General features: G+C 41.6%; 1 protein-coding gene across 5 annotated transcripts in view; it reads right to left on the bottom strand.

Annotated features, from left to right (window-relative positions):
* Nucleotides 1–12,443, bottom strand: part of PEPD (peptidase D) — a 144,235-nt gene that overhangs the window by 89,099 nt on the left and 42,693 nt on the right. For all 5 annotated transcript variants that reach the window (XM_027663753.1, XM_027663754.1, XM_027663750.1 and 2 more), the window contains exons 8-9: nt 10,928–11,003; nt 9,568–9,614 (exon numbers count right to left, since the gene is read on the bottom strand). In XM_027663753.1, coding sequence (XP_027519554.1) covers nt 9,568–9,614; nt 10,928–11,003 — 123 coding nt within the window. The remainder of the gene's footprint in view (nt 1–9,567; nt 9,615–10,927; nt 11,004–12,443) is intronic.

The following is a 12,443-nucleotide window of genomic DNA, read 5'->3' as shown; positions in this document are numbered from 1 at the left end:
TGGACACAAGTCTCTGATTTGCACTGGCAACACAAACAGCATTGGTTGGGACCTTCCTTAGTTTAATGGTTTCTTGTCATACAATATCCACTTCCTTCTCACAGAGTTATTGATGAAAAGCAGATCAGTCCTCCCTCAACACAAACATCTCAGAAATCTCCTCAAATCTTGCAGAATTGGGAAGTCAACCCCTGAATGTTGTTACCATTTCCGACCCAAACAACATATTAGTAACAGACATGTTCTTCTTCTCCTCCTTCAAACACACAATAAAGACAAAAAATTATCCTGGAGAGTTCATCCAAGGCAATGCATCAAACCTTCCGCTACAGAGGAAATCGAGAGATTAGACAGGCAAAAGGCCACTAACAATTCACACGTAAACTAAACTTCACACAACTCCTAACATTTACAGCTTACAGTTACACTGTGCACCCAAACAGCTCCACACCATTTTTACAAATTATCTACTAACAAGAGACATAGGAATGCTTGCCCACCTCTACCACTCAGCCGAGAACACAGCAGGTTCATTCTGAACTAAGAAAGAGCAGAAATCCAGTCCAATACTGAAGGATGACACTTTACAAGGAGATTGTTCCAAGAGAGAAGTGATGGCAACTGTACCTTACACTAAAGGATTAGCTTATATCACATATCTCCTTAGTTCTTATAAATATACAGGTTTCAGTAGATGAATTGGAAGACACAGAGTCAGTTGTCAGCAAAGCTCTTCGTATCCCTCACTTGCCAAGACTGCCTCAAGGCTCAATTTGATTTTAGCAGAAACATCACCTCTACTGTCTAATATGATTCAGATTCCTCCCCAGTCCTAACATTTTCCATCACTTCTGCCTGCCTGCCAGAGGAGGTGCCCTGTGGTTTGTGAACAAAGAAGGACTGGTGGGTGATGTGGTGGTCAGTGGCCGTCTTGGGCAGAGTGATCACAAAATGTTAGAATTTTCTGTACTGGGTGAAGTGAGGAGGGGCATCAGCAGGACTTCCACCTCAGACTGCCAGCAGCCAGGCTATTTATGACACTGATTAACAGAGACCCTTGGAAGTCAGTCCTGAAGGACAAAGGATCCAGGAAGGCTGGATATGGCCTGTCAGCATAATGTCTGTTCTGGGCAGTGTCATGGAAGAGATCGGCCTGAGTGCCATCCTGAGGACAACCAGAGGACCAAGCCCAGTCAGCATGGACTTATGAAAGGTATGTCCTCCTTGACCAACCTGATCTCCTTCTATGACAAAGTGACCCATTTAGTAGGTAAGGGAAAGGCTGTGGATGTGTCTCTCTAGACTTCAGTAAAGCATTTGGTACCACCTCGCACAGTATCCTCCTAGGAAAACTTGCTGCTCATGGCTTTTATGAGTAGACTCTTAGATGGGTAAAAAACTGGCTGGATGGCTGGGCCCAGAGAGCTGCAGTGAATGGAGCTAAATCCAGTTGGGGTCAGTCACTAGCAGTGTTCCCAAGGGCTCAATTTTGGGGTCAGTCCTGTTTAACATCTTTGCTGATTATCTGGATGTGGGGACCCTCTGTGAATTTGCAGACACCTCTGCACCCTCTGTAAATTTGCAGACAACACTAAGTTGGGTGGGAGTGTGGATCTGCTGGAGGGCAGGGAAGTTCTACAAAGAGACCTGGACAGACTCAATCAATGAACCAAGGACAACAGCACAAGGTTCAATAAGGGCAAGTGCTGGGTCCTGCACTTTGACCACGACAACCCCTTGAAGTGCTCCAGGCTGGGGGAGGAGTGGCTCTAGAGCTGTTTGGCAGAAAGGGACCTGGGGGTGCTGGTCAACAGCAGCTGAACCTGAGCCAGGGTGTGCCCAGGTGGCCAAGAAACCCAATGGCACCTGGGCTGTATCAGGAACAGTGTGGCAGCAGGACCAGGGAAGTGATTTGTTCCTCTCTGCTCAGCACTGGTGAGGCAGTGTTCAGCTGTGTTCAGCTTTGGGCCTCTCACTCTAAAGGGGACATTGAGGTCCTGGAGAGTGTTCAGCAAAGGACAGCATGGCTTATGAAAGGTCTAGAGAACATGTCTTATGAGGAGCAGCTGAGAGAGCTGGGGTTGTTTAGTCTCGAGAAGAGGAGGCTCAGGGGGGACCTTGTGGCTCTACAACTCTGACAGGAGGGTGTAGTGAGGAAGGGTCGGTCTCCTGCTGGGCCTGCAGTGAGAGCACCAGAGGAAATGGCCTCAAGCTGAGACGGGAGAGATTCAGATTAGGTATTAGAAAAAAGAATTTCACTGTTCAGGTGATCAGGCACTGGAACAGGGAGGTGGTGGAGTCACCATCCCTGGAGGTGTTCAAGAGGCATCTGGATCTGGCGCTGGGTGATGTGGTTTGGTGGTTTAGGGGTTCCAGTGGCAGGGCTGGGTTGATGGCCGGACTGGATGATCTTAAATGCCTCTCCCAACCTTGCAGATTCTATAATTCTATGATCACATATCATCCTGTAATGATAACCCTGACCCTGCATTTTTCAACACTGCTGATAATGTGCACAGTAAAATAACCACCACCTTCCAAAAGAGGAATTCTGCACAATTCACCCCCGAGAGAGATGATGCAACAACAGAAAATCAAACAAAAATCAAGCAAACAAAAGAACCATCACGACAAACATTAAAAATGCTACTTAATAGGCTGGAAGGTGGCCTTTGCACACCATGATGATGAGGATGCCCCAAGAACAAATCTGGAAAAGAATTTAGGCACTGGGCATGCCAGCAGCAAGGAAAAAAAATCTGTTCATTTTCTTTTCACATGTGTAAAATGGGTTTGATTTTCAGAAGGTCAATGTGCAACATCACATCATTAATGAAGACTCTTGGTATTCCACCCATTTCCTTCAAGTTGGGCTTCTGGTCTCTGAGCATGATCCCGAGCAATTCTGGTTATAAAAAGATGGCCAACAAACACAAAATTCTCATCTCTCTGCTTCATCAGTAATTAGCAAAAATTACTGAGCTAAAGCTCACAATGCAGATAAAGCCTCACATATGGTAGAATCTTTACTTTTGACTTGTCTGAACAAGCATGAACAAAATCCACAGCAAATAATAATCAGTTCAGCCTGCTGTCTTTTACAATGAGTTCCATTTCACATATCGCCAATCTTAGCTTGTCATCAGCAATGCTAATTAGTTCACTATCTCAATGCCACCCTAGATTCAGTAGAAACTGAGATCATGGCTAATTTGAGAAGAAAGCTTTTTCTGTTGTTAATATAACTAATAGTAAGTCACCCTAGAAAACACCCACAGAAATTAATATTACTTGCAATTTTCAATCAGTTACAAAATTAAAATAAAAACAGCGACTACTTTTGAATTCCAAAAATATAATAAAGGGATAATTATGAATTATCACAGCACTTACTATATTAACAACCCTGTAAGGACATACAATGACAGAGCACTTAGAGTTGGGTTTATCTTGCTATGCAAGCAAGCCAAGTTCTGTATGCACACACGTGGTGTACATCCTTCCACAGCTCTCTTTCTGAAGGGAAACATTTTCCAGTATGAGCGTGGTAATTGTTCTTTGGTATCTGTGGGCTGATAGAGGGTTTAGTTTTAAAGCTCTCACATGATCCAATTTCACAATTTTTTTGTAGAAGATAAAAACCAATTATGTGGAACTTCAATCAGAAGTCACAAGAGAGACCTGTGCAATTAAACAGTGCTCTTCTACCAGGAGGTGACTGAAAGAGAGAACACAGGAGCTTGCTACAGGACCTCCTGAAAAGGGAAAATGCTGAGAGGTTACTGGGAATATACTGGAACTGCTCTGCTCTCTCCCAGCAGTAAATGGAGTCCATCACCAACCACATTGAACAGCAGTTCAGGCAAAACAAGTCTCAGAGTGCCCCCACACTACCCCCCCCCAGAGGTTTCCAACTCCCACACTGTTCCTCTCATCTGGGCAGAGGGAAGAGAGGGAGACTGGAAGAAGGTATGGACAGCTGGAACCTCTCAAGTGGATTCAGGTCTCTGACAGCAGATGAGGTGCTGAGACAGGAGGTCTCCACGCTCACAAATAATCCTCACTTCTGGTGGACAGAGTGTGCATACATATGCAATTGTGCCTCCGTATGTCACAGAAGAGAAACAATGCTCAGGGGTTTTCTAAAACCAATTTTTAAATTTAGGTTTATTTGGAGCCTATTTACAACCTGACTTCAGCTGGATTAGGAAATGAGTGGTGACAGCCTAATTTAAAACATCAAAGAACCAGCTGTACCTGAGGGAAGGTAGGCAGGAGGGGAAGGCTCCAGGAAGTGTCTCTCTGAATCCAGCTGCTCTTCCCAGCAAATATATTATACCTGACTTCCCTGTGGGCACTGGGCATGTGAGACTCAGTAGCTCTCTCTAACTAAGCAATTAGCAGGGACCCAGCATTTGCTGTCAGCACTAAGCTGCCAACCTGGCCCTGGGCTGCTGTAGGTCATTTTGGAGCACCATTTTTAGGAAGATCTGGGGAATCCCTGCCACCCCTGAACAGGCACAAGTACAAAACCACTGGCTCAGCTACTCCTTCCCTGCTGGCCCCTGTGCAATCCCTGTTGAACAGAAGCTCCTGGGCTGCTGTGCAGTGAGGATATTCTGCTAAAAACAGAGATTGTGCCTGATCCATTTCTTCCTTCAACCCTTCTGCTAGAACTAGGTATCAACATAAATAAACAATATTGGGTGCAGCAGGCAGACACCCATCCTACCACACAGGCCCACAGAAACAAAGGAAAAATTAGTGGATTGGGTTGGGAAAAGGCCACCTTCTGCCTCTCTCAGTTTTTGATGTATTTTCAAGTTTTCAAACTAGCCTTTTGATAGCAGCAATCTACATTTTAGACCCCATCACCTCTATTTGTGAGGCAGTCTGGGAAATAAGGCAGTCAAGCCACTACCAGGCTACCCAACACTAACTATTAAAAAAAAAAAAAAAAGAAAAGATATTTCAGTAGTTGAGCAGACTGACATGGTGCTTGAGATTAATGGAGTGCTGGTCTGTTGTTTAATAAAAATACACAAATACCAGTGAGGGTCATGGCACAATTCAACACCATTCCCACGCCAAAAAGCAACAGTGAAAAAAAGCAACACCCCTGTACTTTCATCAGCTGCAATGAGAATTCTTACTTACTATCCACACATTCTTATGTAAAGAACTTACAAAGGCTATAATTGAGCTGAAATTCTAACCAGACTCATGAAAAAAGACAGAAATATTCTTAAAGATCCTTTGCTGCAGAAGTCAGTGACCATCTCAAAAACACTCAAAGCACAAATATCAGGAGACTGTAAGTGGCAAATACTGATTAGCTGAAATAATCAGCATTTCACTAAAAGGAAATATCCAAAGGAAAATAAAATTATTCTGGCTATTTTTTCTTTTTTTAGTGAAATAACATGTATGTTTTATTTTCAGTTTGTTCCACTGGAGCAGAGGAGAGAGAGATAAATGAAAGATGAGAGCCATAATCCGTGAGAGCACTCTCAGACTTCCACAGATAGTGAAATTTAACACTGACAGATACAACAGCAGCTCATCTCAGGGTCTAAGCTCTGCTCTGGAATCAGGGACAGCACCGAAAAGAATAGGGATAAAGAACTTTTATCGGCCTCAGCTGGTAAGAGAGGCAAGGTGTAAAAATAGTCTGTAAGCATTGTAAACCAAGAAGAAAAAAACCCTCTGTAGCTGCTTTCTTGCCATTTTACTCTTCAAATTGTTGCTGTTACAGCAGCGTGGGGTTTAAGTTTAGTATTAACCACTACAAAATCCCCACAATTACTTACCCTCATAATAAAGAATTTCTTCCTAATATCTAATCTAAATCCACCCTCTGTCAGTTTGAAGCCATTCCCCCTTGTCCTGTCCCTCCAGGCCCTTGTCAATAGTCTCTCTTCATCTTTCCTGCAGGCTCCCTTCAGGCCTTGGAGGGCCAAAATTATGTCACCCCAAAGCTTCTCTTCTCCAGGCTGAACAATCCCAACTCTCCCAGCAGAGCTGCTCCAGCCCTCTGATCATCTTTGGTGCCTCCTCTGGACTCTCTCCAGCAGCTCCATGTCCCTCCTGTGCTGTTCCCAGGGCTGGAGCAGCTCTGCAGGGGGGTCTCACCTGAGGGGCAGAGGGGTAGAATCACCACCCTCGACCCACTGCCCACACCAGCCACACTCCCTTGTTTTAGAGGACTCCACTCTCCAGGATCAGGATCCACTTTGGATCCTCAGTACTGGGATCACAGTTACTTGCACAGTAACCCCAAGGTGCTCCTGTGATCAGCAGCAGCAAAAGTTTCAGAGACTTCACATCACGTAAGGAGATGTTGGACAAGGGAACGAGTGTTTAGGCCTGGTTTAGTGCTGCCCAGCATCACCAAGGCAATGATAACCACATCATCATTTCATGAACTCAGGACTGTGCACTCCTATCAGAGCACCCTCAGGGCTATTAAGGACGGCACAGAACCCCACAAACACGAGCAATGCATACTATAGCTACATGTCCAAAATTCCTGGGGTAGGAAGTTGCTCACCTGCTGCTCCAGTACACACTTTCCTGTCATTCCCCAATCCAACAGATCATTCCAAGTAGCCACTCCAACCTTAAAAATGTTCCCTTCAATAAAAAGGGAACAAATGAGGAAACGCACGGAAGATTCAACACCTCGTTTGGAAAACAGAAGTGAGCAGATGAACAGCCAACACTCTAAAAATTAATAAACACTGACCTAGAAGGTATTTCCAGAACTTTAGACCACCCTGAAACAGGAGACTGTAGGTTCTAATTAGTATTTTCAGTGTGTTTATACACATACACAAAATATTTTTATTTATATGTGCACACAACTTATCTGAATTCTCAGATTTCATTCACATGCTTCTCGAGCTGAAGAGACTTCTATTACCATTTTGCTATATTTTAACAATATATTCACTACAGAGCGGTTTCATAATTAAAAGCCTTTAATTAAAGAAGATTAATTACACATGAGATAAGCACAAACACTAAACAAACTGCTTCAGAGAAAACCCAGAATCTGACCTACCAAAATGACTTTATATGCAATTACACATGCTGTGAATTACTGTTTGTAGATAATTGCATGGGCTGTCTCCTTAAAGTCAACCAGCCACACATTAAAGTTAAATAACATCAAACCAAAAAAGAAGTCAGGGCTGATTGGATTTGCAGTTAAATGTGTTCATTTTTTATATATCTCAGCATTAACACACTACTGGTTCAAAATCATTTCCCAGTGCTTGACCAAATGGACAAAGAAAAGGCAACATTTAGGTCCAACATCCAGTAATGGAAAATTTTAATTGCTTTTGGGATCTCTGGCATTATTCTTCCTAGCAGACAGGGTCAGACCAGCTTTGTACCCAACACTGCACATGCTATAGTCCACAATGTCAAAGAATGAAAGTAAAGCAATAAGAAAGGGGGGCCATTGGGCACATTTCAAGAGCTATCTATATTCATTTAAAAAAAAAAAAAAAATCAGTTTCACAGCCATCAGTGGGAACTGAAAGTGCAGGGGAAGAGAGCCACACAATTCAGAAAGCTTTCACAAAGGGAGTGGAAGCCCTAGAAACAACAGAAAATGAAAAATTGCACTAACTTTTAATTGATCTTCTAAAGACAAGCGCGAATACTTTTGATAAATCCATCCAGACTATGAATTTTGCTGACAAAGGAAAAAAACAAAGAAACAACCACCCCTAAAAACCCTCATAACTCTACTATTTCAGTGAAAATTGTCTATTTTTGCATGTTGGCTATTTTTAGGTCTCTGAAAGTTCCCTTCTTAGACTACATTCACAGATAGGTCACCTGTATTCAGAACAGAGATTTCCTAGACTGTCTTGTAACTTCATTTATAAACATTTCAATGATATGTTTGTTGCCGGAAAGGTGTGAAAATGACAGGTTTACATTTTCATGACCCTTTTTTCTCAAGGGAATAAGGGAACAGAAGCCAGTGCAAGGATGAATTCTACCAGCAAAAGAAACCCAAGTTCTAATTATAGTCTCCAAGGCAGATGTTGCAGAGTAGTCTGCCAGGACCTCTTTTATTAGCTAAATAACCTCAAACTATTTCAAGAGTGTAATCTATCAAAAGGTATGGAAGAACAGAAGGTAATTTTAAATAAGTGTAACAACTGCTTTATTTGTTTGTTTGTTTGTTTTAATTGAAAGAAACAAATAATCTTTCCAAAAGGTTGATGTGTATGGAAGGAGCTAGACAGGGAAGTATGAAAGTCCTGGAGTAAAAATGCAATATACCTCCTAGTCTTACAGAAAACTGTATATATATGTATCTGTTGTGTGACATTTAAATCAAACTGTCAGAATCGTGACATTTAAAAGCACCTGAGAACAATTCTGCTTTATGGAAATTTTTGATTGCTACTGACTTCCAAAACCAAAATTTCACTATCAGCACGTATAGCATGGGCAGTGAGTAAAATGAACACAAAGTTCAGGAGTAAAGTTGAAGACAGAATGTATACAACATGTTTTTTCCCCTTTTACCTGGTGATATATGTAACTGCAATTCGAAGTAGAAGCAAATTATAAGCATAAGCCTATAGCACCTGCAGAACTTTAAACTGCTTAAAAATGTAACATTAGTTTCTCCATATTGCATAAGGGCATTATTTGTCTTTTGAGCTACCTTGAAATTCTGATGACAAAGATTGTGGTCACTTTATTTCCCCCTCCCTAGGTGCTGCTCTAGCCTGCTTACCAGCCTCTGAAAAATTACTGCCAAGAAACAACAGTAACTGAGATATGACTGCTGTTTTCTATTCCTTCATTATGCAAATACTTTGAAAACAGAAAATATTGTGTGCAAGCTAAAAATAAATGGACTTGATGATCAAACCCGTGCTTTACAACATAAATGCTGATGATCTAATGTAAATATTGATTCAAGTGAGGAGGCAATGTTTTGCTGAGGTCTAGACACACCATTACTGTACCAGCTAAGAGCAGCCAAAGCCCCCGTGTCTGCCTGTGCAGAGATCTGCTGCCTTCTCACTGACCTCTCAACTGCTGCAGGAACCCCCAGCACAGGTGTGAGCTGAGCTCCCTGTACAGGCCAACTACAGGGACTGCTGGCTTGGAACTGCAGGCAAAATGCAGCTCAACACAGCCTTTGGTAAGATCCTTAAACACCCACCCTTGCAGTCTGCTGAGCATAACCAGGCCAAGGGCAATGCTGATCCACAAACACCATTTTATCAGATGCCTTCAAACAATAATAACAGATATTTTGTAACGCTTCTGTAAATTGCTAGAACTCCAGGAAGAGAGGATTTCACTTAACTGTCACCAAAAAATAATCAATCCTCATCAAATACGGGTTTGAAACTGATGAATTATCACCTCAAAATAATAAAATAATGCTTGCAATGGTCTTCAAACAGCAATGAGCTCTCAGTCTCAACTGAATCCATGCTGCTGCTTTGTCTCAGTTACTGCTTCTCCCCACACTACAGAGAGAGACTTTCTCCTTTTTATTATAATTATTGAAAGAACTCTTACCTTTCCATCTCGTATTCTTTCATTCCTGGTTTTACTGCCTTCATTACCTGTAAGATACATATTAACATGGGACAATGATAGCAGGAGGGAATCTCATATTTATAAATTTATGACTTATGACTATCTCCAGAGGAACCTATAATACAAAAATATCATCTGTACTTTATTTAAACTTACATCAGTAGATGTATTTTAAAACTACATTGGAATCAATCTCATTTTAATCTTTATAAATGCTTGCAGTCTCCAGCAATAAAGCAAGTTTAATTGCCAAACTACTATATCCTAATGAAGCACAGCTCATCAAAACACCAATGTTTAATTCTGAAAACTGTGGTGAACTTGGCAGCAAGTCCTTTTGTTTTACTTTAGCAAAACAAAGCTATGAACTGGATTATACTACAATGGAAGAGTCTCTTTTATGCTTTGCAATCTGAATCAACGGAAAACTACTGGAGTTAACACTCGTTTACAACTCATAAATCTTATTTTTGTTCTCAGATTTGCTAAGAATGTTTTATTCCTTTGCCTGTTTCTTTATTATAGAAATTGTAGGCAGCTGATGTACAGAGAAAATACTCTCAGATGCGAGAAGATTATTCAAGGATGATAAAGAACCGAGGAGAATGAATGCAAATTGATTATCCCTTGACTTTTCAGTTTTACAATGTTCACTTTAAAACGTTCTTACACTTCCCAGTTCAGCAATCTGAGCAGGAGCAAAGCCAACAGTTGAGTGAGTCACCTCATCAGCTGCTTTGACCTGACATCCCTTTGGTCATCACCACTCCCAGAACTCATGGCATCTCTGCATCACTACCTGAGAGCCTGCACTTGTCTTTGCCACACTGCTGCAGCACAGAACAGCAAGACTCAGCACTGTCCTGGGGGACAGACCCACCTCTGAGGAGCAACCTAAGGACTCCTTGTCCTGTCCTGCACTGTGCATGGAAACACCTCTCCGGGCTGGAAGCACCTGCAGAGTTACCTGCTAGTTAAACCTTTCAGACCTGCACATGCTGACATGGGCCTGATTAATCTTCTGGATCTTTTCTTTCTCCATCACTGTACAGGTATTTGTGCACACAGGACAAACAAATTGCAAGCAGGTCACCTTCTGCTGAGGCTCCAGCTCTTACCCAAAACCACACTTCATTTCTCACACATCACAAATGCACCAGTGAGTTCAAGGACAATGCAAGGTATATTACTGGGCTGTAATAGGAGGGATATTATCCTCTTATTTCTATCCAGCCTTTCCATTATTTTATTACTAAGCAATTCTGGGTTGCTGGGAACATTTTCTGAGTACCACTGCTACACTAAGAGCAAAAATTATTAACACTAAAGGACCCATTACCTCTTTATGAGCTTCACTGGAGATTTTATTGGTGTAGCGCAGAACTTCCAGCTCCATGTCTGTCTTAATCACACGACTTAAAGAAAAGGAGAACAGAGAGCACGTTAGGCTGCAACTTCACAGCTTAAGAATACAAAATTAACAACCCCCTGAAAATAATTTGCATCACCCATTGTAAAATTAGATCAAGTACACCCCAAGAGCAAACAGCTATTACAGTATTCATGACAGCAAAGTTTTGTTGGCTTTGATTCAGCATTAGCAAAACAATCTTACAAAGGGAAGTCACAAGCATTTCAAACATCAGCCTGCCCCATTTAATACTTATAAACAGGTGGTTCAACCAACATTTTTTTCAACTCATTCTACAATACATTAGGAACAAAACCAATGCATGTCTGCATTTGTCATGACTCAAACACTGTTTCAAATAGAACATTTCTATAAGCACACTTGATTTACTTTTTAAACACAATTTGAAACTAGTTTACATCATTAAATTCCTAGATCTCCAGAATTCTGTTAAGCACAATCCCAACTCCCACCTATTTGCAATACCTCAAAAGGTGTGCAGGAGGTGGTGTAAAGAAATGCTATTTCTGTTTGGTGTTAAAAAATCCAAACCATGAAATTCAGAAACCACAGCAGCAGTAATTACAGCCACAATCTCCATTCTTTCACATGCTTCTGAAGGAAAATAAAAAACAAAACCCCCAAAAACAAGCAAGCCCCTAAAAACCCAATCCTGCTCTTATAAGATAATGAATTTGTGTATGTTTATGTGCCTTGACACTCTCTTCTCAACTCATCTCAAAAATTTACCATTTGATTCTTCTCTACATGTATTTTTACCATGTATTTCAAATAAAAGTAGCTATTTAGTGTGACATGAACAGGAAAGCATTGTCCCATAATTCCTATTAAAAACCACCTGCTCTTTCCACTGCTACACACACCGAATTCCCAGTATTTTTCATGCCTATCTCAAAGGCAGCTGTGAAGTACATTCTTACTGTTTACAAAGTGCAGAACCACATCTCTTGAATCGCATGAAAATATTTAAACTGCATTTTCCAGCTCCACTCCAGAGTTTGCAGCAGTTACAAAGCACCATAACTGATGTGCTTTGAAACTGCCACTGGGACACCCCTTCTTACTGTACCATGCTCCTCCTCACACGGCTGTAGAAAACTATTTACTGTATTTCTGCTCCTGTAGTGCATTTTAATGAGTCCAGAGACAGGCTTCTCAGCCACCAGTGCCTCTGAGGTGAGATCAGAGCACTTCCCACAGACAGTGATTGCACTGCTACAGCTCAGCCACTCCTTTTCAAACCCAACCTTCTGGCAAGAGCAAAGGTGCCTTTGTAAAATCCCAATATCGATCAAAACGCGTTTACAACAGAAACACAGCAGAGGGGGATGGATTGACTTTCTTAGTCAATTGGAATATGACACAAAATAATCATTATGCACACTGAGAATGAGAAGTACAAGGTTTTAAAATGCACACAAAA

This window comes from Corapipo altera, unplaced genomic scaffold (assembly GCF_003945725.1).
Source record: "Corapipo altera isolate COAL_440 unplaced genomic scaffold, ASM394572v1 140b, whole genome shotgun sequence".
Taxonomy (NCBI): domain Eukaryota; kingdom Metazoa; phylum Chordata; class Aves; order Passeriformes; family Pipridae; genus Corapipo; species Corapipo altera.
Note: the sequence above shows the minus strand (reverse complement) of the source record. Positions and strands in the feature narration are given on the sequence as shown.